This window comes from Canis lupus, chromosome 7, assembly GCF_011100685.1.
Source record: "Canis lupus familiaris isolate Mischka breed German Shepherd chromosome 7, alternate assembly UU_Cfam_GSD_1.0, whole genome shotgun sequence".
In the NCBI taxonomy this organism is placed as follows: domain Eukaryota; kingdom Metazoa; phylum Chordata; class Mammalia; order Carnivora; family Canidae; genus Canis; species Canis lupus.
Window position 1 is genome coordinate 6646722 of NC_049228.1, and position 26182 is coordinate 6672903.

Consider the following 26182-nt stretch of genomic DNA (forward strand, 5'->3'; position numbering starts at 1 on the left):
AGACCCTCAGTGACGGGGATGCCGAGGGGGATTTTAACACCGTGCACGTGGTGCAAATTATACCCTCTGGTTGCAGTAGATCCCAGGCATTTGCCGGGGCTGCTCAGCAGTCTGGGCCTGGGGAAGAGTGACAATGGCAGAAGAAATTGTAGCTCTGTCCCCGGGCCCCTCCCAGCACCCTCTCCCTGCATTGTGCCTGAGATTAGCTCTAATTTAAATACAACAGTTCTTAATGAGAGTTTCTAATGCTCAGATTGGCAGGATGGGGGCTCTGGAGTCGTGAAACAAAGACGTTCTTCCTCCTTCCTGGGCCCACGTGGGGTCTGGCAGCCTGAGACCTCGCTGGCTGGGAGCTGGGAGCTCCGGGTGGGCTAAGGAGGGGGCCGGAGGGGAGCAGGTGGGGAGCTCCAGAGCTCTGCTCTGCTCCCTGGGCCTCAGGGACGGTGGGCTCGGCTGCCAAGGGCTCCAGCCCTCTCCCCTGCCAGTGAAGATGGCAACGGGGGACGGGTGGGGGCAGGTGGTGGCCGCCGGTCACTTGGGGTCCCGGAAGCGGGGTGCAGAAGAGGTGGGCCGGACCCAGGCCCAGCCCCCCGCTGCCCCCAGAAGCTTCTGGGATGATGGAAATGCTCTGAGCGCGTGTCCAGCAGGGTGGCCGGCCCGTGGCGACTGAGCCCTCGGGGCGCACCGGCTCCACGGGGGACCCGAGGTTCACGCTTTCACCAGGTGCCGCACCCGGGCTCGGGGTCACGGAGCTGGGGCTCCAGCCCAGCTGCCAGCCCTGGCCCGGGCTCCTCCGTGGCGCTGAGCCGCCGGATAGGCCTTGGTGCGTGGGGTCACAGGGGGGACGGGGAGCCCGTCGTGCACCCGTGGGGACCCCCACTGCCCTCCCCGCCGCCCCCCGCCCCCAGGCCGCGGGGCCGACCTCCGGAGCAGCAGCTTGGGGTGGTTCTTGTTCTCCAGATTCTTCTCGATGAGGTCGGAGAGCAGCTGCTTGAGGACGTCGGTGGCGTACTCCAGGCGGCCCTGCAGGCCGGTCATGATGAGCGAGGCCACGTTGCCCCGGTCGCGCATGGAGAAGCTGCGCTGGAGCTCTAGGGTGCGGATGAAGGTCAGCAGGAACACCTTGTTGTTGATGAGCTGGGCGAAGAGCTTCAGGGCCTTCTCCACGTGCTGCTGCCCGTTCCCCTGCACCTGGGGGGGACGGCCGGGCGCCCTCAGAGGCCGCCTCCCGCCTCCCCGCCCGGCTCTCCCCGGGGGCCTCTGGCCAGAGCGACAGGCCTCTCCCCGGGATGCCTATAACTGCCCCCCCACCTCCCCCCCACCCCCCTACTCCCGGTCTGGGGAGGAACAGCCCGCCTCGAGGTCCCCGGTGTGCCCGCCCGTCCACGGGGTTGGGAGGCCTGGCTCCAGGCTGAGCCGTCCGTGGGGTGCCGGCCGTCTGACTTTCCCAGGGATACTAGGAGATGCTCCACCACACTTGCCTGGCTTACGAGTCTCCCTTTAATCCTCTCTGCCCTGATCTATTATCTTTCGTAAAACAAACCAACAAACGAACAAACAAACCTCCCAGAATCATGTGTCTTTCCTTAAGCCACCTTAAATCCATCTGAGGATGCGATACACTCTTAGTTAATTAATTTAGTCATTAATTAAAAAGATGACAATGAGCTGGAATCATCCCAAAGAGCCCGTGTGACCCCGCTGGCCGTGACCTGCCTGTTGTGGCGATGCTGTTCCCGGCTGTTCCTCCCCCCCGCCCCCCCTCCCGGATCCTGACCTTCCTCTAAGCTCTGGAGCCCCATCCGCGTTGCCAGGACACCCAGGCCCTGTGCTCCTGCTGGGTGGCTCGGGAAGGGTGGCAGATGTTACCTCCAGCTCCCGCAGCACGGGATGGTCCTCGATGCCAGGGAACAGGACTCGCATAGCGTAGGTTCGATAATCCAGGTAGGGGATTCCTGAGCGGTCCAGGTCGCTGGTCAGCTCATTGATGTCTGTCTGGAGCTCAGCAAAAGCTATGAAAGTGCAGGGAGACCAGGGGGCTCAGGAGGGCACCCAGGGGAAAGGCAGGAGAAGGAGGGGTGGGCCTGGGGTGCCGGGACAGGGAGGGTTGTAGGGATGCATCTCCAGAAGGGGTGAGGTATCGCCAGGCCTCCTTTCTTAGGTGGTGGGCATGTGGGCGATTTCTGTTATGTCCTCTTCTATGCTGATGCATAATTTGGACGTGCCTGTGTACTGTAAGTGTAGTTTAAACAAAGCAAAGGGAAGAACAGTATGATTTGGGGCATGCATGGGGTTGCAGGTTCCAGAAACAGCTGGGAGGCAGGCAGTGACCAAGCGGATGAAGAAGAGATGAGAATGGGCAGCTTTGCTCCCCTTTTCTTTCAAGCAAGAGAATAAATCAAGATGCAAAAACCCTGCACAAAAATGAACATGAGATACTACTTGACACCCATTAGGGTGGGCTATTATAGAAAACTGGAGGGGCACCTGGGTGGCTCAGTTGATGAGGAGGCCGATTCTTGGTTTTGTCTCAGGTCATGATTTCAGGGTCCTGAGATCAAGCCCTGAGTCGGGCTCTGTGCTCAGCGGGTGAGTCTGCTTGAGAGTCTCTCCCTCTCTCTTTGCCCTTCCCCCTCCTCGTGCATGCACATGTGGGCACTCTCTCTCTCTCTCTCAGATTAATAAATAAATGAATAACACATTTTTCTTTAAAGAAAAATGGATGACAACAAGTATTGGAGAGGATGTGGTTACACAGGCACCCTTGTGCACTGCTGATGGGAATGTAAATTGGTGCAGCTGCTCTGGAAACCAGTGTGGTGGCTCCCTCCAAAAAGAAACAGAATTACCAGAGGATCCAGCAATTCCACTCCTAGGTATGTACCCAAGAGACCCGAAAGCAGGGACTTAGATATTTGAATACTTGTGTTCGTAGAAATATTATTTGCGGTACTGAAAAGTGGAAACAACCCAAATGCCTGTGGACAGAAAAATGGATAAACCACAAGTGGTCCCTACATTCAATGGAATATGACTCAGCCTTGAAAAGGAAGGAGATTCTAACACATGCTACGACTTAGTGAAGTAAACCAGATGCAGAAGAACAAATACGGTATGATTCTGCTGCACGAGGTCCCTAGTGTAGTCAGATTCAGAGACAGAAAGTAGCATGATGGGTGCCTAGCAGCTGTTGGGTGGGGACGTGGGGGTTTTTGTTTAATGAGCCCAGAGTTTCAGCGGGGGAGGATGAGAAAGTTCTGGAGATGGGTAGTAGGGATGGTTGTACAACAACGTGAATGCACTTAACGCCCATGAACTAGAGGAAGGAAGAGTCCTGGGGTGTCTAGACGGTGAAGGTTAAAAAGGTAAATTTTATGTATATTTTAACACCCACACAGAGGACACCAAGAATGCCAAACCCAGCCTGGGGGTGCCCTTGATGCACCCCCTGCACCCCCAGCACCAGGAGAAGCCATTCCCCACCTTGCCCCGGCCCTATATTCCCTTTCATCCAGCAGAGGTCTTGTTTCTGATCCTGACGATTGCAGCAAAAGGAGAAATGTTTTCATTCCTCAATGAAATGTTTGCTCAGAGAGCCTGCTAGGTCCTCAGCCCGAGGAAGATGCCAGGGATACCTGTTACCTCGAGGCTGTGGTTGCGTGGGAGATAGAAGAAAACATTCTCTACTCTCACATGCATCCGTGGCCAAGGACACCAGCAAGTGGCGGCCTTCAGAGCCCTCCGCCTGTGGCAGGGGTGGGAAACAAGGCCTGGGGGAGGGGGCGAGGCAGGAGGCAGGTGGGAGCTCCCTGCCCTTCCTGCTGCTGCTGCTGCTGCTTGCACATGCTCCTGGGGCAGCTCCGCAGGACACAGGAGCTGGACTTCCATTTTGTGGGGGGAGGGAAGGGTCTTTGGGGTCTGAGAGCCTGGCCTGGGAGGCTGTGTCTGTGGGGAGACAGAGGCCCTGGAAGGGAGAGTCAGGGGGCCAACTTGGGGGTGAGTCAGGGCACAGGAAGGACTAGAGCAAGATGAGCAGGCCTGGGGCCTCACCCTGGGCATTCTTTTATTTTTTTAATTTTTAATTTTTTAAGAGTGAATCTTGAGCAGACTCCATGGTCAGCACAGAGCCCCATGTGGGGCTTGATCCCACGACCCTGAGATTACGACCTGAGCTGAAATCAAGAGTCAGATGCTCAACTGACTGAGCACTACCCCCCACCACCACCACTCCTTGCAGGCACCCTTAATAGGACTTCTCTGGTGCTAAAGGCAAAGGGAGGCCTGTGGGCAAACAGAGGATTAGGGTGGAAGGAATGACTATCGAGGTGAGTTGTCTGTAGGGAGGAGGTAATAAGGCTGATGAAGAAAGATGGGTCCAGGAAGCGAGGGAGCGCCTCCACTTACCTTCCTTGCACTCCAGGGCCACGCGGGACTCCAGGTTGTCCATCTGCATCTGAAGCCTCTTGAGAGTGAGGTCGTTTTCTCGAGACTTCCGCTTGTAGGCAATGAGGACGATGATGACGATGATGAGGAGGAGGCTGCCGCCCGCCGCGATGCTGACAATGGCTGGCAGGGTCAGCAAGCTGTCTGAGATGACACTCACCGAGCCAGGAGAGAACACCATCCCGCCCACGTGAACCTGTGCATTGCACACACACAGACGCTGTAGAGCCCTGGCATGCCATCGAATCCTTACGTTTCAGAAAGGGCATGAAAGACCACAACCACACAATACAGACTTGGATAAGAGACAACTTCCTGCTTTTTATCCCATTTCAATGCAGAACACGGTGACGAGGAGCTATGCAGGAGGTAGACGGACGGCCTTACTTTAGGACAGATCATGCATGCACAGCCAGGAGAGGAGGAAGTCGTGAAAGGAAGAGTTCACTCACCATGACCTTGTGCTGCCCCGTGAGGTTGGGAGGCTCACAGAGGAGCTGCGTCTCGGACACAGTGACAGCACACGGGGTCTCTCCAATCAACACCGTGTAGTTGAGTTTGGCACCTCCAGAGGCAGGAGGGCAGAGGTTTTTGCCCTGCAAATAACAGTAATCTTAATAGAAATAATGGACACATGCACACAGAAGTTAATTGCTTATTCCAAAAAAGATTAGGGTGGTGGGGGAAGGGCAGCCATGCAAAAACCAATAGATGGCTCCCCAAAAAGTTTTTGAGTTTTTTTTTTTTAGGATTTTATTTATTTATTCATAAGAGACACAAGAGAGAGGCAGAGACGTAGGCAGAAGGGGAAGCAGGCTCCCTACGGGGGACTTGATCCCAGGACCCCGGGATCATGCCCTGAGCTGAAGGCAGCCGTTCAACTGTTGAGCCATCCAGGCATCCCTCCCCAAGACGTTTTTGGAGAAAACATCAAACGGCCACAATTTAGAGAGCCAGAGGGGAAAATGCTAGGAGAGGAAGAAAGGGAGGACGAGATGGGGGAAGAAGACAGGAAGAGGAGACCAAATGGTGAACAAGTGAAAATCTGGAGGAGGGCACTTGGGATACAAACGAAAGTAACAAAACAGGCGGACGGATAATTCCAGGGAACCGTGACCTCCTGAAATGTGAGCGCAGGTTATGGTGGCCATGGCAGCGGTCAATAAAAGGGAATGTTTACTTCCAATGTGCTGCAGAACTTTGGAGTCCCAGAGCTCACAAGAACAAACAGAAATACTGTAAAGTGTTTCTTGAGAATCCCAAGTGCGAGATATATCACAGAGTGGGTCGATATCTATAAACAAGCTCCCTTTTCAGGGAGATGGCAGCTTTGTGAGTCCGCGTGCACAGGGGGGTGAACAAGAAGGGCCGGGGAGGGGGCTGTCACCATCACGGCGTGTGGCAGGCTGCACTCTGCACATCCTACCTTCAGAATGATGGGGGATCCTGGCTTTTGATCCAAGACTCCAGTGGGGCTGAGCAGTTCAAAGGTTGGGTTGGGGTAGTAGATGAACTTGGTGTCATTGTAAATGAGCAAAGACTGGACGTTGTTGAAGACGAATCCAAACTCATCTGGCCGTTCCACAGTGTCTAGGCCGGGCCGGTAGTCCGTGGTCAGAGAGGGTGCCAGGCAGGTCAGCGTGGTGGTGTTCACAACTTTGCACACCTAGGAGGCCCAGAGCATGGCATTTAAATGCAGACTAAGCATTGGGTAAGGTGGAGGGTGCGGGGGTAGGGGTGGTTGTGTCACCCTACCACCTCCCACCCTCTGCTGTGGGCTGTTAGCATTGGGTTACTTAGCTGTCTTCATTAGGGATCAGTCCCCTTGGCAAAAAGAGCTGTGAAATGGGGGGGGGGGGGCTGCATTTAACATCATTCATTCATTCATTCATTCACCAGCATTGTTTGAGCATCTATTCTGTGCCAGGGGCTGTGCTAGGAGCTGGGGCCATCTAGTGACATCGTCACGGTCTGCAGGGGGAGAAAAAGGACCACACGTGCTTTATAACGCAGTCTTGGCAGGGGCCCTGGAGTGCAGACGGGGCCTGCGTGTGAGGAATGCCCCAGTGGGCAAGGACCAGGTAGGGTAGGAGGACCTGCGTGTGTGTGAGTGTGCACGGCCGTGGCCTGAGGATGACTCAGGGACAGTGTCCCTTGGAAGAACTGAGTGTAATGTAATCTGAAGAACGAGTGGGACTGAGCTAGACAAGGAAAGGTGGGGTGTGGGGACAGGCCACAGGGGGACAGAACAGCAGCAGAGGCCTGGCCTGGGGATGACGGAGCACAGAACGTTTGCAGGCAAAGCAGGACAGGAGCAGTGTAAGGTGTGTGTGTGTGTGCGCGCGCGTGCATGTGTTCTGGAGCAGGGAACAGCATGAGATGAGCACTCCGCCAGCACGTAGTAGGTGTTCAGTTAATGTTTATTGAATACACTAATGAATAAAAAGAATCCTTCAGCTCTTTGAACTTTCTATTCAGGAGCTCTCTCTTTTGCAACGAGGTGCTCCCTTGCTCGGCACCACGGAGTTCAAGTCGTCCTCTCGGGCAGCCCGGGTGGCCCAGAGGTTTAGCGCCGCCTTTGGCCCAGGGTGCGATCCTGGAGACCCGGGATCGAGTCCCGCGTTGGGGTCCCTGCGTGGAGCCTGCTTCTCCCTCTGCCTGTGCCTGTGTCTCTGCTACTCTCTCTGTGTCTCTCATGAATAAGTCAATTAAAGAAAAAAAAAAAAAAAAAGTCATCCTCTCTTTCTGGGTAGACCCCGGTGTCCCTACTGAAATCCTAGCTGAGCTGGCCCCTGCTTAGCACGAGTGGTGCCATGCCCTCCTCTGGTGGTTTAGTTCCAGGGCTGCCTAAGGCAGCGGCCAGGCTAGAGAAACCACGACGGGACCCCTGTATGGCTGGTGGACAAAACCTGGCCTCCCCCCCACTCCGCCTGGCTTGCACTCAGCAGGCCCCGCTTCGGGCTCCGGGTGTCCCAGCGACAGCCAAGGGCATCTGGGAGATCTCGGCTGCACAAGTACGTGCAGTCCTGGCAGGTCCACACGTGTTGTGAGTCTGGCCAACGCACACACACGCACACGGGCTTCATGTTCTGAAAACAAGACCTCGTGTGAAACTGCAGAAAAGCTGACAGTTGCGCAGAGATGATGTCAGAGCTCCAAGGATTAACCCCCACTTTCCAGAAGGAGTTGAAGCGTTTCGTCAGCAGAGCTCGCAGGGGGCTTCGGGTCCTGTTGGAGGTCCGGGCCCGCTCCTACCCTTTCCCCTCCGACTGCGGCAGCCCCTTGGGAAACGAACGTCCCCTCGGTGCTCCAGCTGGGGACGCTGGGGCAGGGGGGACAGGTGGGTACGCTCAGAGGGGCAGGGCTGAACCCGGGAGTCTCAGGGCCTGGGCAACTCGGGGCAGGGCCTCTTCACTCTGCTCCCCCACCTTCGTGCGCACTCCTGCCAGCGCCCTAGACTGGACTGTGAATAAGCAAACCACTCGGAAACAAGCAGCCTCTGTTTGCTTCCTGCCTGGTGCTGCCTCGGCACTTTGTTTGCCAAACATTCCTTGGGGTTTTGCGGCCTTTGCTTTGGCCCTTCTCACTAGTCCCCCCCACCCCCGGGGGCTGCTTCAAAACCCAGAAGCAAGAGGTAGCCCCCCTGGGCTGAGGATGGGCTGAGGATGAGCCGGGCCCCAAGCAGGCCTGCAGGGCAGGGCGCTGTTTTCCCACCGCTCCAGACAGGGAAGGTGACAACCACTCGTCCAGGCGTCTCCTCCGGGCATGCCAGCCTGCACACCCCGGGCAGCTCACTGCTGAGACACCCCCACCCCCGGCTCTCAATGGCATGATGGGAGGGATGGGCACCGGGGGACTTGCTCGGGAAATTCCCATCCGGGGCCACTAGTGTACCCTGGTGAGGGGAGAGGACACATCAGGACCTTTCCAGATGGATGTCAGGTCCAAGGAAGGCCTTCCCAGACCAGTCTTCTCTCCAGACGGCTTCCCTGGGCACTAAGGCTGCAGGCTTTGGAGGTTAACCTTGTCAGTCCCATACGTACTCTGTCCTACGTTAACCATGTCAAATACTTGCTGTATTTCTGATGCTGTGACATTTGGGGCCGTCCCCTCCCAGGGCCAGCCAGGGCCTAGAGACAGCAAACAACTTGCCTGTCTGCCAGGGCACACTGTTCTACTGCAAACCAATCAAACCAGAGCCCACACCCCCGACCACCTGCTTTTCCACGTTCTGAACAACTACCCACCATGTCTAATCAGACCAGGCCAAGTACCGGGCAGCTAGGGACAGCCCCTGAGCCCCAGAGCCCTCAGAAATGATTCTGACCGGGCAATCCTAAACCTGCTTACATTGCCTGGTGGGTTCCTTCCTGCAGAAGCCATAATAAAGGCTCTTGCCGCAGTGCCCTATTCTCCCTCTCCCCCCCCCTTCTACACCCACACTGATGCTTCCCACCTGCCCCGACCCCCGACCCCAGGGCATAGCAGACCCCCTTCCCTGCAGTCGTCTCCTATGCTGTTGGCCTTGACATACCTGAGTCATAACAGAACCTACGTTTTAAAACACGTACCTAATTTGTGTAGGGGTTTTGTCCCTCCCGAGGGTGAGCGCACTGTTCCCATTTCTACCCTCACCTTCCTTCCTCCCACTTAGGCCTTGGAGTTGGACAAGATGGTCTGTGAGCTACTGGGAACACGGGGCTCAGTCTGGAAGTGGAGGGAGACATAGGCTCTTTTATTCATGGATCAGACTCTCCACTTGGGATAAGGAGGCATGTGGTCTCTCAGCCCAAAGAGCTGCGACCATGGTGGCCACTGAAGGTGTGATACAGGTGTCCCCACATCTCTGCCATGAGGGAATGTCACAACCCAATCGCCAGCATCTCACGTGGTCTAGTCATGAAGAGTCTGGGTTTGGGGGATCCAGGTGACCCTACTACCAGCTAGCTACCTTCATAGTTCCGGGCAAGCCATTACTCCCTTCTGGCCTTCACTTCTTCAGCGAGACAATGAAGGGGGATGGACCAGAGGATCCCTGTAACCTTTCCAGATCTAGCCTTCAAACACCATGCATTTTGTGCCTTTCTGTGTTTCCTAAGGAAGCTTCTAGCATGCTGGGAACCTGTCAGGGAGAAGACGATAGATACAGTACCGTCTTTACCATCTCTATCACAGCCTACTCAATCCCCTGGGGTCAGAGCAGTAATAATAGCAATTATCTGACAAATAATGGCCATAATAGCATCTCCTGGACTATAATTATGAATACAATAATGTTTCAGAAAATATTGGCTAACAAGACTGAGATGGAGCCACTAGAACAAACCAAAAAAATGTATAATGACATCTCAGACGTTCCGCTTTTATGATCAGGAACTTCTCTAAAAATCACAAAAACCCGTAGAGGAAAAAAAAATTAAATTACATGGCTCTGCATAGCGGAGTAAAGGAAAACGTTCAACTGATCATCTTAGCAACGGGCGTGGAACTAGCCGCACGCAGCCACTGACGTCTGTCGGGTGCCAACCCCGTGCCCGCCGCGGGCGTGTTACCGCCCTGCGAGGAGAGTCTTATCATTCGCATTTACAGGCAGAGGAGAGAGGATCCCAGAGGATAAATGATGGGATCACGGTTGTATGACTAATAAACAGCAGTATCCCGCTTCCAATTCAGAAGCGTCTGGATCTGGAGGCCGAATTTCTTCACCCTTCCACTTTGCTTCTTATCGGACCTCAGAGTGACCATGGCACGGACCAGGAGCCCTCTCGTGCTGTGTCTCACGCTCAAGAGCCAGTACATTGATCAGCTCGTTCTATTGCCTTCCAAGGAGCAATGATTATACTGTGACTGTTAGCCGTCACTGTAAGGTTCAGGCGTTTGGGGCCGTGACTCCAGGCTCAGGGTCTTGAGCTCACTTTCTTCTCCAGTAGGGTGATGCTCCTTCTAACACGGACCTCAGCTCATTGCAAATGCAGACACACAACTGTGGCTAGGGGGGTGGGGGTGGGGGGCCAGGTAGACCAGCGCGTACTCACGTTGACGGATTCCTTGCCATTAAACTTGACTCGGACCCTTGGCTCCTGAATGACGTCCAGGTTGAAGCCTGTGATGGTCAGCGGCGTGTGGCCACTGGGAACAAGCAGAGGATGGGTTAGGTGACAAGCTCTCTCAAACCCTTAACCGCCGCCACGCTTGGGTCCCTGCACAAGTCCCCCAGGGCCGAAGGGGTTATGTCAGGTGGCAGCTGGGCGCATCCTCCCCACCTCTGTCTCACCTGGCGATGCTCCACTCCGGCTCAATGCGCTGCACCCGGGGGTCATCTATGTACTCGAACTGCAGGTTGTTATCCACGCGGGCTCGGTCGACACTCACGGAAACCGGCACCGGGCCCAGTCCGTTCGATGACGGAGGGGAGACGCACACGATCTCATTCATTGACCGCCTGATGGGGGGACAGCGGGAGGCTGGTGAAGAAAGGCCTGGGCAACGAGGAGAGCTCTCTGGCTTGAGAGCGAATTTTCCTCGGTCTGAGGGTGTGGATGACCCAGAAGTGTTCTTTCCTACTCTACACAGTGGAGCAGATCCCTTATCAATGGATATAGGTCCCTCTTTCTATAGGAGACTCAACTCTGGTTGGAGGGAGGGAACAAATTAGAAAAAGGGGTTAGAGAATGTAGGGCAGAGGCAGGGCTTCATGGGCTCTGGGTGATCTTTTCTTTTCTGGATTTTTCTAGATTAGACTAGGGAGCCAGTGCTTAGGGTCTGGTCAGTCACTGAACAAATACTTCTTGAGCATCAACTATGTAGAGAAGAGAACACGCAGTCCTTGCCCTCGGGGAGTTTATAATCCGAGGAGGAGACAACGAGATACTACTGAGCATGTTGGGGTCTCACCCATGGGTTCTGTCAGAATTCTCTCAGGATTCTGCGGATCCCAAGGGCTTCATCAGTGTATCTGGCGAATAGAAGGCGTTTGGGTTTTTATGCCCAAGAGATGCCCTGGGGATGAGTCTGTGTGCTTGCTGATGACTGAGGCCATGTGGTCTCCATGTTTCTCAAGTCTCCATAATGGGGACCTCATCAATGCTCGGCCCCAATGATGACTGAAGAGTTTCTGGGACCTTCCTCATCAGCAGTTCTCATGGCCCTCATCCTAATTATTTTTAGAAGCATCTAGTCCCTTGATATGTTCACTAGTGGTATATATTGCTACAAACTGAGTAGTGCTGTATATTTCGCAAGGGATGGGAATGGTGTTTGGGTCCAGGACGTGGCCCACACCGTGGAAGCCATGGCATGGGCACCTGTGTGAACACGCCCAGGAGCAGGTGTGCACACGCCTCACATGACCAGCCTCCTAGGGCTCCTCTGAACGCATCTTACCCATAGAACTCGCAGGTCTGGTTGCCCAGGTATACAGCCACACTGCTCCCAGCCCCGAGATAATGGCCCGTGATGGTCACCATGGTGCCTCCCGATTCTGGTCCTCGGATGGGGTTGAGTGACAGCACGGAAGGGTTCTTTGAAAAGAAGCAGGGAAGTGATCACAGCTCAGGTTTGGCCCAAAGTGACAGGCCCGAGGTTAGACATAAGGGCCAAAGGAGGGACTGAGTCTATGCTCGGGGTGTAGGTACTTTTCCTGCCCTTTCTAATCTCTTATCCCGGAGTTGAGACTGTTTCTAAGAAGAGGCTCTGGTATGTCCAGGGAAGGCAGAAGGACCACGTTTTAGAATTAATTAACTCCTTGGGGAATCTCACGCTCATAATAACACTGATGGGAAGGCAAAGGTAGCACTGACTAATCTATCAATTAGTTTACAAATTGAGAGCAATTTGAAAATGCTTCTCTATCTGGAGCCTGTACTGATTTTTTTGGCACAAAATCGATAAGACTGAATAAAGCATCCTTGTCTAGATCGAGCCACCAAGGGGCTAAAGTCCTCCATTAGTGACCCATGCACAGGTCCTGCCCCCTCTGAAGCATGTGAGGGGGCACAGCAGGGGGCCTGGGGGCAGAGCCCTGTCAGTAAATGTCTGGCGTGGCTTCCCCAACCTTCATTAGGAGGTTGGCCCCATCAATGGCCAGGGCTTTCTAGTAAACTCACTAAGCTGTAAAATTAAATCTGAAGCTTCAAAGAAGTGTCATCTGGTCTCTAATGCATCGGGTGGCTGACCTAAATCAGAGACAACTGCTCCTGCCCGGAGGACAGAGGAGTGGAATGGAAAGTGCCTTTTAACTGAGCAACTACACCTGCACGAATTCTAGTCCGCATCAGCCATTCTCTATCCACGGCCCTGAAACAAGTTTCTGGATCATTCTGGGCTTTTCGTTTGCTCCAACATTGAGACAAGGTGGGCTAAATTATCTCTAAAGCCCCCCCACCCCTGACCCCCAGCAGGGGCAGTCTACAGTTTTCTCTCCACCCAGACTTTCTGTGTTTGCAAGACCCTGTCTGTCCTGTGTCAGAGACGGGGTAGGTTGGCGGCAGGTAGGCTGCAGTCCTCTCCCATCTGAGAAAAAAAGACGAGTAGGATAAAAAAGCAGAGATGCCAAGATTGGAAGGTAGAGCCTGGAAAACCTAAAGCAAGCAGTAAATGCTTTGGAGAGAGTAAAATTTTGTGGTCTAATGATTTTTCAAAACTCGTAGCAAGGCTGGTTTGACCCCGTTGGCTGGTGTTAACACTTTTTAATGAACAACTCAACGTGGTGATACAGGTAAGCGTCAGAAGAGGGACTCCAGGGCCCCAGAAGTGTGCTATCGATTCAGTGGGAAGACAGCCCCAGCAGACTCCAGGGCCCCAGAAACACGCTATTGATTCGGTAGGAAGACAGCCCCAGCCTTAAAGAAAGCCTTTGTGATTCTATTACCTGCTGCCTGAGCGCCAAGAGATGTTTTCAGGTGTGAGAGTGTGCGTATATGTGCACACAACCACACCATCCCACAGAACAACTCACACGCATCCCCCCACTCCCGTGGGCCTGCCACAGACGCACGTCCCTGCAGGATTTGAAGTGACTTCTCTAAACTCCCACTTACAATATCCTTGGCAGAAAACAAAGCATGTGGATAAATTTAGACCTTTTTAATTAGGTCCCTCAGGCGATCTGTGCTCATTAGGCTGGAATGAGACTAAGATGTCACATTGGCGGGACTAGGGGCAGCCCCTCCCCACCCGGTGGGAAGGATCCACTTTCTTTTCTTTTAAGATTTTATTTACTTATTCATGAGAGACACAGAGTGAGAGAGGCAGAGACACAGGCAGAGAAGCAGGCTCCCTGCAGGGAGCCCCAGGTGGGACTCGATCCCTGGACTCCAGGATCACACCCTGGGCGAAGGCAGACGCTTTCTAAGAAAGGCCTGATGTGGCCTTATTTAGAACTCCGACCTGTGGCTCTCTGGGACTCTAGCAGCATTGGTAGTCACACAGGGGTAGTCCCTAGCGGGCTCTGGGGCCTCCCCGGGGCGAAGTCTGGAACAGAAGTGTGGCCCTGCTGGGAGCTCACAGCCCTGCGCAGGACCCCCACACTCACCACAAAGGTGTACTGTTGATGCGACTTGGTCATGAACTCGGGCTTACACTCGCCAATGCACAGGCGCACGGGCCCGGAGGTGGTGCCCACGAGGGCATGGCCCATCTCACAGACGATCCTGAGGAGAGAGCAAAGCTTCCCGTGAGAGGCCGGGCTAGAGCTGGCATCCCCGCCTGCACTGCTCACCCCCGTCCCATTAAATGACTCATCACCCCCTTGCACACATGCCCTACCAAGTCTCAGCTTGCTCACCCGTCCGGCTGTGTGACCCTGGGTAAAGTGCTTTCCCTCTCTGGGCTTCAGCCTCTCATCCATACAGGGAGAGGATGAATGAGATCACCTCAAAAGCCTGCAGAGCCTTGGAACTCCATGCTGCCTAATTCTCTGAATAAACCCGTATCTGGAGTATTCCCATTGCCTAGTGCGGCACGTAGCCCTGGGTAGCTACCCGGTTGCTGTTGAATAAAGCCCAATGTCCAACAGAGAGACCTGGGAGCAGTGATTCAGTTAGTGCTCTTTCCTGCGTGACAAGACAAAATTGCAAGTCTCCCTAAAGGAGGGGGTGAGGGCCTGTTTGCCAAGCGGATTCAATTGTGGTTCGTTTCCCACAGGGAGTTTTAAAAAGGGAAGAGATAATCTGGTGAGATAGTGAGCGCCCCAGACAGGAGCTCCCAGCTCCCAGCCAACGGGAGCAGCGCAGTCCTGCGGCTGCAGGAGAAGGGGTGGGTGGTGGACGAGTTCATTAGGACGGCAGCTGACACCGGACTCCCACTTAATCAAGGTCTGAGTGCACCAAGCTGGTGGGCGAGGCGGTGAACCAGCCGTGGGGTTGGAAGTCACGTCTCACATTAAGACGCTGGGTAGCTGGAGGGAAGAGGGGGGTGCGGCCTTCTCTCTCCTCCAGTTCAGATCAATACCCCCGGTGATGACTCCCCTGGTGCCTGAGATCCGGTTACAACAAGCACATTTAGAGACTGGTTGCCTTGGCCACAGCAGCCTTCTCAGAAGGGTGGGAGAGACTGGAGAAATCGGGTTCTGGGGGGTTCCTCTTGCTAGGATTATAAGGCACGGGGCGGGAGGCGGGGCAAGAGCCCCACCAGGCTGGGCAAAGAAGCTCTGGACGGAAGAAAGGACTTTCCTTCTCCTCCCAACACCATGGGAGAGTTCAGAACAGTCTGGTGCCCCTGGCAGGTTTGCTTAGCGGGGCGTCGGGGAAACAGCCCCTGGTACACTAATCCCCAGCATTCCGCCGGCGCTGCGGGGAAGATCCGTGTTTAACCGGGCGGTGCTTATCTCCACAGCTTCTCTAGGAAGGAAGGTAACTAAACAGAGATTTCATTTCGATGTAATAAAACTCGCGCTAAACAAATACGCCGCATGCTCACACACACGGCGTGCCAGGGATCTCCACCTCCTTCATAACAGTTAATCCCAAATAAGTACTTTAACTCCCGGTGAATATTTACTTAACATGCAATAACTGTCTTATTACGTTTAGCATATTAGATTCGACAAGACAGTACTGAACGCACACGGAAGGAGACTCTCCCTTCCCTTCCTCTATGAATAAATAAATGAATTACGAACGCGGAGTAAAGGCGGTGGTGATGATCAATTAGTTTTTTTGCACGTAACTGTCTTCTTAAACCTCATTAGCAGAGCATTTGAGAAGCTTAATTTAAGGTACTGTGTGTGGTTATTTTCATGCTGCTACCTGCTTGGAGTAACAAGTCCCTCCCCCTGGGTCCTGGGCCCCAGCGCCTGTCCCCCGCTTGGGGTCCCTGCCCCCTTGCAAACCGTGCCTCTGTGCTCCCAAGGGACTGCAGGGGAGACTCTGTGATCTACTGCAGGGGAAGAGGAGGACAAATAAGAGGGGAGAAGCAGATCAATCTCTGTCCCTCTCGTCTAATCAGGGCTCTCTTGTCCCCCACCCCTCACCCCCATCCCAGGGCCAGAGTCATCCTCCAGAAGAAAGGAGGAGGAAATCATGGCAGGCTCGACTTGGCATCAGGGAGAGGAAATATGGGAACATGTGAGTCGGGGGCATACTTTTCCTTCCTTGGACTCAGGGGTCCGTCTAGGAGAGGACAAGGCCTAAAATGGGCTGTTCAGCTCTCTCTGGAGGGAGGTTAACAATGGCCCGAAGCCTTCGGGTGCACCGGCTTTTCTAGAACATTTTCTTGCTCGGGGCTCATGTCCCAGAAGATAAGCTTTACGTATCGAGGGCCTGGGAGAAGAGGGATGGGCGGGAGACGGGCACTCCCAAGTGTCCAAGGCTGAGTGCCCGTAGTGCTCTTTCCTGCGTGACAAGACAAAATTGCAAGTCTCCCTAAAGGAGGGGGTGAGGGCCTGTTTGCCAAACGGCGTGACGCAGGGGAGCAGGGACTGGGCTGCAGCGAGGCGCCAGAGATCGACGGTGTGCTCCCTTCCTTCACGGGCAATGGCACTGAGGCCCAGAGAGGCTGAGCGGCCCATCCGCAGCCGCAGTGGCAGAGCCATGGTTCAAGTCTAGCCCCGCCTGACTCCAACGCTGAGGGCTTTGACCATTCTACTCTATCGCTATAGAATTAATGGGTGCCTTCTCTGTCTTTTGGGGAAGGGGCAGGGTAGCGATGGCAGCAATGCCACGGTGCAGCTGAGGATGCTGGGGTGTGAGAGGATGTGGCGGGAGGTGGGGAAGTGCCAGCTGGGTTCCTAAGGTGCTGACATCTATCTATGCCCCCTACCTTCCTGGGTGTAGATGACCCCAGGCAGCGGCGTGTGCACCGCTTCCTCCTTCAAGCCTTACAAATTGGTGAAGTTCCTGTGGTTTGATTTCTGGGGCCCTCCTGCCTTCCCGGCCTCCTCCTGGTGTCTCTTGTGGCTCTAGGCTCCCTATAGATCATAAGGAGACGATAGCTGGGGATGCCTAAAACTTCTCCTTGCAAAATGAGGAAACTAATAATCATCCAGCTTCAACATTTGGAGGTTCAACTCCCTCCTGGTTGACAGGGAGCTTCTGGAGACACATTCGTGACGCCCACAGGCTTGCTGATGGGAGGAGTTGCAGTTCCATGGGGCACACAGTTTACTGCTCTGACATCCCAAGGATCATAGATGCAGTTGTCGAGATCACCTATGTCTACACTTCTTCATTCTCCACATGAGACGTCTGAGAATCTGGGACCAAAGTGATTTGCCCAAGGTCACCCAGCTCACCAGTAGCTGAGTTCCTGGCACCCAGTCCAGTGCCCTCACCCCCACAGTCTGGCAGAGATGGTGCCTTTCTCCCCATGAGCGTGCACCCCTGGGTGGGGGAGCACATGCCTCTAACATCCAGCCAGCCATGACGGGGTTCACAGGTGCAGCAGATGGGGGAGGCTGTGTTTGAGGACCTCGGCTGAGTCTTTCTCACACAGAGTCCCTGTCCCAGGAGAGGCTGAGCTTTGGCCTCTACCTATGTCTAATCACCCAGAAATCGTCCTGTGATGGAATCAGCTGGCCCTCCACAGACCGGTGGGGTGCTGATTGCAGGACTAAGTGGGGCCCTTTAACCAACATTAACCTAATTGCTGAGTGATGGATGGCGTGGCACCAGCATACGGTGAGCCATTACCGTGCCCGCTAATCCTGCCCGCACCCGGGACACGGCACTGGCCCGGTTAGCCAAATTCATCTTGCCCAGACATCTGTAACGATTGCGCCTGCTGCTCACTGCCTGGGATGGAGGCTATAATGAGGTTCACAAACTCCGAGACCTCGAGAGTGGTAATGAGCCTGGCACGGCTGGGAAGCAGGGCTGCACCAGCTGAGGTGCGGAGAGCGCTTGCTCCCTCTTTCCCCTCTTGTGCCCCAGAAGAAGGCGGTGGAGGTTTTCTAGGATGGGGGACCACCAGCCTCAGCAGGGACCCCCGGCGACCAGTCAGTCACCTTCCCCGGCTCCCCCCACATTCCTCACTTCTGGTTTCTCTCGGCTCTTTCTCCCCCGTGGCCCTGGGGCCTTTGATTTCAAAGACAGACTATTCCCTCACATTCCCAGGCACACGGTGGTCTCCATTTCCCCATCTGACTGAATTTCCCCCCAAGCCGGTGCTGTAGGCCTTATGATCTCCACCAGGCTGGTGAAGGCCCGAGAGATCGGACAGTTTGCAAAGGCCCCGGAGCAGCCAGGACTTAGACCACCTACGAGTCCCAAAGCTCGTGAGGTCTCCACGTCCAGCTGCTCAAGACTGTACTCCTCAGCTCAGAGCCTCACCCATTGGTCCCCGAGACCCTGTCCTTTGGTCCTGCGGCATCTCACTAAGTAGGAGCCCTGGCCTGCGTCCAGAGGCCCAAGGCAGATCCTTGCAGCCACCGTGGATTCGGGGATGGCGGGACCGAGTGTCTAGTCCAGCTTGGCAGGGTGCTGATGGGAAGGGACTCCGCAGGCTGTCCTGCCTCCTGTCCCCGATGCCTTGATCTCCTCTTCTGGCTCAGAAGCACAGCTTCTGTCAATCCCCTACCCCCCATCTCTTTTCTGGAGACCCAGCCAGTCTTTCCTCCAAGAGTCAGTCCTTGCAGGGATATATGGTTGTCTGGAGGTTGGGTCTGGTTTGAAGGATCCGAACGGCCCCGTTGTGTTCCCACTGTGGGGGCGAGGGGACCTCATTGTGGTCCTCGGAGTCTGGGAATTCACTCCTCTGATTCTGAGCCTGCTCTGGGCCACACTGGAACCGCGGGCCCTGCCCCCAGTGGCCCCAGAGGCCACTCGCTGCTGGGTCACGGAATTTTCGGACGGCTCTTGTCCAGGAGCCTTGCCCCATTGCTCTCATGAGATGGAGAGATCTGGAGAAGTCAGGGGCCTCGGGTTCCCGCTCTGCTTGGCCACCTGTGCACTGGGTGAACTGCCCAAGTCCCTTCACTTCTCCAAGACTTCGGCTCTCTCCTGCTTTGCCAAGGGCGAGGGCAACACCTATCTCTCGGCGTCCTCCCCAATTACAAGCGAGACAACGCATGAGGACGTGCAAGTACTGACAGAAGATAAAGTGTTGTCATGTTTCTGGGTGTTACTCAAGGCTGACTCTGGGGAGGCCCAGGGGGAGGGGCCTGGACCCCGGGGGTGGGGCTATGGGAGAGAAGCCCCTCCCACCAGGCTGCTCTCCGGAGGGTTCTGGGCACCCCTGGCCCAGCTGTGTTTTCAGTAGAACTGGGTGACCTGACCCCACTTTACCTGACAAATCAAGCAGAATGATCTGGATACTCCCTTTGCTTTCTTCTGGGTGGTGGGGCGGAAAGCATCCCTCCTTCCACCCTTCTGCCCTCAGCTCTGTGCCCATCCCCTGCCCACCGCCTCCACAGCCGGCGCCACTGCCAAATGAATGCCCCAAATTGGAACATATGTCACTCCTGGAGCCCCGCTCGCCTGTCCGCCACTACACGCCTATTTTCTAATTTCCAGCTGACATTTCCCTTAGTGAAATAAATGAATTTGCTCCGGCGAAGGCCCTGCTCGGATTAAGCTGCTGTCAGAGCCCACGAGCCAAACAAATTGTTGCCCGCAGCCCACTGTGCGGGATGCATTCCAATGGGGGCTGGCAGGGGAGGGGCCCGGGGGACCGAGGAGGAGCCTGGGTTGGTTGGGAGCAAGGCTCAGGTGCCACTGGCCGGGCCAAGGCAGACAGAGGGGCAGTGTCGTGCCGGGAGCTCTGATGCCACAGGAACCAGGGGGTGGAGAATCACTCAGGATAGGAGCCTTCGGGAGAGGAGGTGGGAGGGGAAGGGGGCTCTGGGAAGGCTTCCCAGGCAGGGTCTATGGGATGGGAGGGAATCCTGGAGAAATCCCCAAGAAGGAAGAGGCAGCTTCCCCCCCTTTCAGCTGCAAGGGGGAAAAGTATGGGACAGAGCACCCCAGACTCACTGCTCTGCGATGATGTAATCCCCCGGCAGGGGGGTGCAGGGCACCCCAGCCACCTGCACGTGGTGGGCGATCTCAGAGAAGTCCAGGCCCAGGTTCACGCCATGGATGGTCACTCGAGTCCCTCCTTCAGGTGGTCCAGACACCGTCAGAATCTGCGGGAGGGAAATGGGATCACACACCTGCAAGGCCACAGAGGCAGGGGCAGCAGTGCCCTTGCCCCGCCCCGGGGGAGGCTGCACACCCAGAATCGGGGTGAATGGACCATGTTGCCTCCACTTGTCAGCTTGTCTGGGCTCCTGACATGGTATCCTTTCTACTACTTCCTCGGTTCTTGAGGTCATGAATTCATTCATGCGTTCATTTACTTAGAACATTATCAGGAAGTCCTAGACGTGAGGCAGAAAATCCTTGTTTGAGACGTGTCTCTAATTCCCCAGCTGCCTGATGGTGATCAAGTCACAGTCTCCCTAAACCCCAGTTCTTAGTTGTGAAGGGGGGATAATCATCTCTACCAACGTCGCTCTGAGCACCCGATAGGGCGTGTTTGGAAGCTTTTTGTAAACCAGAAAGGGCTTTGTAATTGTTATGTGCTATTATTGCCACTCCTGCCTGCTAGACACTGTAGGGGTTACAATGATGAATACGCAGGAAATCGGAAAATTTGCCCTCAAGGAACTTCTGGTCAAGGAGGAAGAGATAAAGGAAGCCATTAATAATGGTGATACGGGGCACACAGTGATAAGACGGATTTGGAGGAAAAGCTGTGGGAGCCCAGAGGAGTCCAAGATTAGCTACTGCTTCCGGGGTCTGATGAAAGATACAAAGTGTGTTTGACATTGTGATGCAAAAAAAAAAAAAAAAAAAAAAAAAATTCCCATGACGCCTGCTAGAAGCATGGGGAAAAAAAAAAAAAAACAGCAACTTTAGGATTTCCCAAATTTGGCTGATTTCTCATTTGCAAGGATCATTCAGTTAGTTCCCACTTCAGTCACCAAATGCTGTCTCATTTTGCTTTTGACCCAACAGGAAAAGGAATCAGGCTCTCCCAAGGTGTAAACATCTGTCTGGGATGAGATCAGGCTCGCGGAAAAATGCGGCTCTTTGGGAAGGAACGGATAGGGCCCAGGGGGTCAGTTCATCTGTTGTGGTCTATAGTGATCTGAAGTAGGAGGAAGTTAGAGGTGAACTCAATCCCTGGAAGCAGGTCGGGGTGTCTTAAACTAAGATTCTCATATGACGTATACATACTGTTATTTAAAAAGTCTGAGACTCTTTCCACTATTACCAAAAGAAAGGCAAGACCAACTGGGTGGGAGGGAGAGAGGGAAAGGTGGGTTGGTCAAGGCCAAGGCTCCACCAGAATCTCCCAAATAGAGCTGCAGCCTGGAACCTTCTGTCCTCAGGCCCCACTGGGAGCCTCCCTTTAACCCCATACGTGCTGGTGAAGCATCAAGTGGCCAGTGGAGTCAAGTGTGTCCCAGGGCAGAGATGACAGGTTAGTACAGGTGAAATGCTGTGGAAGGTTCTGGAAACTCTTCCCTCCTCCCTGTCCCCCAAAAGGACACTGTGCTCTTCCTGTGATGTGGGCACCATGAGTTGTGCAACCAACTTGGCCGTGAATGCCCAGGTGATGGGGGCACAGAGAAGAGATGACAGTGGGGAGGAGGAACAGGCCTCCCTCCCTGGCCGACTCCTGGGCTCTCAGCAAGTTGGCTGCACAGCCAGGACTTGAAGTCAGTCAGACCTCCTGACCCCCATCCTCTTCTGCAAGGCTCACACGGTGTGGGTTCCTTCCCTCCTTGACGGGCTAGGCCATGAACTCTGTCATCGGGGGAGCTCATTTCACCTAAGTCTCCTTGTCTGAGGCTCCGGTTCCCTTCTCTGGGAATAAAATACCCACCTTCTGAATAAAAATAAACAAGATTCATGAAACGAATCAAGGGAGGGATAGTGGAGGTGGTTCGGAGACTTCTCTGTGTGTTGGGCGTTGAGTGGGGGTGGGGGGGACACAGAACAATCTGGAGAGAAAGGCGCTGGCACGAGGAACCAATGGCCCAACGACTTTCCTGCCCCCCACCTTGGTCCCAGATTCTAAAAATAACCACTAGTGGATCTTGGCTGTTGCACTCTCCCCTGGAACTGGGGTCTCCCCAGCTCTGCGAGATGGACCCTTGCTAATGAGGAACAGGGCAGGCGATGCCTCCGCGCCCCTGCAGGAGACATCAGGCAGAAAGAATTTGCTTCGAGCAAATTTCTGTGCCCGGTTCTCCTTTGATCCACTTGGAGTGAGCTCCACTGGCCCCTCTCGCCCGTCCCCCAGCGCCCCTGGATGACAAGAACCCACCTACCAAAAAGAACTGACAAAACCGTGGCGCTTGCTTTGCTCTGCTTCCCCCACTTTTATTTTTAAAAATACATTCTTTTGCTCGCTGCAGTTAATTACAACCTTTCAGAAAAACTGTGAAACGAAATCTTTCTGGAATGCCTAAAAATATTTCCATCTTGCAGGTAGCGTGTGGGGATTGTACTGTGGATATTCAGCAGCGCTGGCAGGATCTGCGAGGCAGCTTCCTTCAGCTGGCAAGTCATCGCAGTGTCCCCTCCTGACATTTGAGGGTTGGGGTCCGAGACACGACCGTGGGCACCAGGAGGGGCCGCAGGGTCCATTTGCCAGCACAGAGCCGCTCAGAAGCATAAGCCAGCTTGCATGTTGCATAAGCCAACATATTGTTTACAGAAGAAAGACTTTTTTTTTTTTTTAATTGTTAGCAACTGTTAGAGTCTTGGCATGAAGGCACATGTCAAAGAGATAGCTAGTTTGGGGTGTAGAGACGCCAGCCTCATCACTTGTAAGCTAGCTAACAGCTGCTGGAATCCAAACCTGGAGAATCAGAGTCCTCACAGGTCATTGGAAAATGCCTTGGGGATGCTGGGTCCCTGGGGTCTTCCTTCCAACATACCCCATGCTCTGGGCTATGCCACCAGCACCTGGGGTAGGTGGCAAAGGAGTCTGGGATCAAGGAACTAAGCAACCCTCATTCCCTAGGGCCTACAAGGGACACTGCTTACATTTCCCTTGCTTAAAACAAAACTGATGTGTAAGAGTCAGGATTTCCCAAACATAGAGGTGGTGTGCATTTGATTTGCAAAAGGATCCCCCAGGTCTCCATTACCGATGACTTCTAAATCTGTATCGTTGGCTCAGACCTCTCTCCCGAGCTCCGTATCCATATATCCAATTGCTCCTGGACATCTCTATTTCCACATGTATGTCCCTCAGGCACCTCAAATTTCACCGTGTCTAAAAATGAACTCCTAATTTTTCCTCCTTCCACTCCCAACCTGATTATCCCCACAGATTCTCTTTCAAGGCTAATGGGATCACTGTGCACCCAGCCAGGAGTCTTGCAAGCACCTTCCACTGTTTCCCTTCCCTCCCCTACCATGTATAATAAATAACAGTCACCAGGCACCGTCAGATCTCACTCCCTGGCATCCTTTGAATCTGTGACCCACTCTGTGTTCCAGGGTCAGCGATAAGCACAGCCCCACCACGTCTCACCCGCACCAACCACAAGGGCCTCCATGTCCCAGCACCAGATCTCACTTCCTCCAGATCTAACTTCTTACCACTTGGTGACTTTCGTGAGCACACACGTGGCCGGGTTACTAGTCACTTGCTCGGCCATCCTTTAATGGCTCTGACCACTGTCAAGGCAAAGTCCCTAATTCCTGGTCTGGCACTTGTCCTTCAAGTTCTGATCTTGGTCGCTTGTTCAAGCCACATCCGCTACCTTACCCTATGTCCTCCACGTTCTATACCCGATGCCAGCGGCTCGTGCCCACACAATGCACTTTAAAAATCTCCGTGCCTCTGCATATCGTTTGCTCTCCCCCAGCTTAAAATCAGAGTGGGTCAAGGTGGAGGTCTGGGCTGAGGGTGCAAAGGACCAGCGAAAGGTATCCCGTCGGACACATCTGCCAACACCTGAGGGCTTCCACGTGACTCTGAGACTGAGTATAAGGGCCTTGAGGTCTGTGCAGGGGCTTGGGGTGGTAAACATCCAGGCCTCCGGCTTTCCTTATGTCTCCCAGGACCAAGTACTGGGGAGAAGCCACAGAGGGGAGGCTTGATGGAAAAGGACGTCCTCTCCAGAGAGAAAGTGAACGGGATCTTTTAGGAAAGCACTTCAGACCAGTTAGCCGTGGGGTCCCAAGTCCATGCTGGAGATGGTCCACAAGGCTGTCTCTTAAAAGCAGTGTTAGATTGCAGGGTGCTCAGTGTAGCATCTGCAAAGCTTGGTTCTCTTGGGAGAATGACACAGGTCTATAATGAGGCAAGTTGGTGGAGTTTGCAGAACGACAAGGAAGTTTCAGATCAGAGGGAAACTGTGGGGCTCCAGGGCAGGAGAGAGGTGAGGCTGAAAAGGCAGGACGGGAGTTGTCTTAAGACCTTCACCGCTGACCGAGGGGAACCACGGCAGGGCTGGGATGGTGGCCAGATCCACATGGTCCTGGCTTCCAGTTTCAGAAGGCCTTTGCTGCTGGCTAGTCTGGGAGAGAGAAGACAGCCCACCTGACACTCGGGTAGCATCTGCAGCAGGAAGAGCGTAAGACAAACCTGAATTCGTGTTTTAGCTCTGACACTTAGGAACTATGCGACCTTTAATCTCAGGGTCCTTCTCCGAAAACAGATAACAATACTTCCCTCACGGGGATGTTCTGAAGGTTAAGGAAAACAACACCTGGAAAGTCCCTGTATGACGGTGGTTTGGAGAACAGGTCTTGACAATTGGCAATTTCCTCTCTGGTGTTCCCCCTGCACCTGTGCCTTCCCAGATCATAAAAATGTGGGACGATGGTGTCGGGAGGCAGTTTACAGATGCTTGGGGATCTTTCTGTTTCTCTGGAAGGAGGACACAGGGACCAGGGAACTTAGCTGCTGGCGTGACAGGGGGTAGACAGAGCTGCCCAAGGGCTGACTGGAGAAAGCTTGAGAGGCGTCCCCCAGCCTGAGCCGGTCCATGCTGCCGAGGACAGGGCCTTGGCTTGGGTGGATTCTGGGCCCTGCGCGGAAGCATACCCTAAGCCAGACATCACCCTTTCACCCAGAATAAATTTGGGAGGACACTGGCCCTGTCTAAAATGGTCTTCATTCTTTCCTCCTTCCCTTCTAGCCATTTCCTTTTCCCCTGGCGATCAGCCATTCTGGGGTAGGCACAGCACTGCACAATGAACTCAATGAATGCTTCCAGGAAAGTAATTCTGAATGAGACACCCACACAAACAAATGGCTTGACAGTTTGGGATGTGTATGAGTGTGTGTGAGTGTGCGTAGTGAGGGTGCGGAGAGAGGGGGAGGGGAGCTGGAAACTTGGGAGATTCGCTGGGATCCTTAGATACTGATCATTTCAGCTCCGTGCTTGTCAACATGTTTTCTATCGCAGACCCGAAATCCATCTGATGTCTCCTCTGTGGACCTCAGAGGTAAGGGATGAGGTAGAGAAGCGCCCAGAAGCAGCTGCTGTTGCTAAGTGCGGGGCAGGGTGGGGGGGACAGGGCAGGGGGTTTTAGCTCTCCCGTGTTCTGTGCGCCCATCTCCCCAGCACTCTGGTCCAGCTCTGTCCTGGACTCTGTGCTCCCGCGGAGAGCTAAGGGTCCCCAGGCTATAGGGCCTAAAGGCGACGTGCATCTGACATGCTGCTCCCCTCCGCTGCCGATGGCCACGCATGTCCACTGATAAAGGCCTACCTCTCCCGCAAGGCTCTGCTGAAATCTGCCTTCCCGGGGAGGCTTTCTCTGATCCCCTCGAGCAGACTTCCAGCACCTTCTCCTCTGCAACCACAGCCCTTTGTGAATGGCCCCGAGGACGTAATGGCCATGCTGGGTTGCAAACTGCTTCTTTTCTCAATAAGATAATAACTATCTTGGGACAGAGGCGATCTCACTTTTGCTTAGCAACCTGATACTTAGCATACTGCCTGGAACACAGCACCCTCCGATGATACGTAACCCAGTTCTCCGTTACTGGGAAGTGGTTGGTCCCAACCAGGCTGTAGAACAAACTGGGTTCCGTCATGCCAGGTGGAAGGAGGCGGGGGGGTCTAAGGGCTGCTCGGGAGTGACGTAGTATCGTAACACCCGGATCTCCAGAACTTCTTCCTGCAAACTCTCTTCCTTTAATGTAAGCCAATTTCTGGCGTGATTGCTCATGGAACGGACAACAGAACGGCTGTCCCCTCGTCAGACATCTTTCAGATGCTGAAGACCCAGATGGAGCCACGGCAGGCCTGTGCTTCTGCAATTCTGTTAGCCTTTTCTTGGAAGAGCTT

At 54.3% G+C, this 26182-nt stretch overlaps 1 protein-coding gene across 1 annotated transcript in view; it reads right to left on the reverse strand.

Moving 5' to 3' along the window:
• Window positions 1-26182, reverse strand: part of PLXNA2 (plexin A2) — a 205642-nt gene that overhangs the window by 13829 nt on the left and 165631 nt on the right. Inside the window, exons 13-22 of the mRNA XM_038542031.1 lie at window positions 19851-20002; window positions 13976-14093; window positions 11827-11963; window positions 10718-10885; window positions 10479-10572; window positions 5870-6109; window positions 4896-5039; window positions 4405-4639; window positions 1870-2012; window positions 923-1191 (exon numbers count right to left, since the gene is read on the reverse strand). Of these exons, the coding sequence (XP_038397959.1) occupies window positions 923-1191; window positions 1870-2012; window positions 4405-4639; window positions 4896-5039; window positions 5870-6109; window positions 10479-10572; window positions 10718-10885; window positions 11827-11963; window positions 13976-14093; window positions 19851-20002 (1700 nt within the window). The remainder of the gene's footprint in view (window positions 1-922; window positions 1192-1869; window positions 2013-4404; window positions 4640-4895; window positions 5040-5869; window positions 6110-10478; window positions 10573-10717; window positions 10886-11826; window positions 11964-13975; window positions 14094-19850; window positions 20003-26182) is intronic.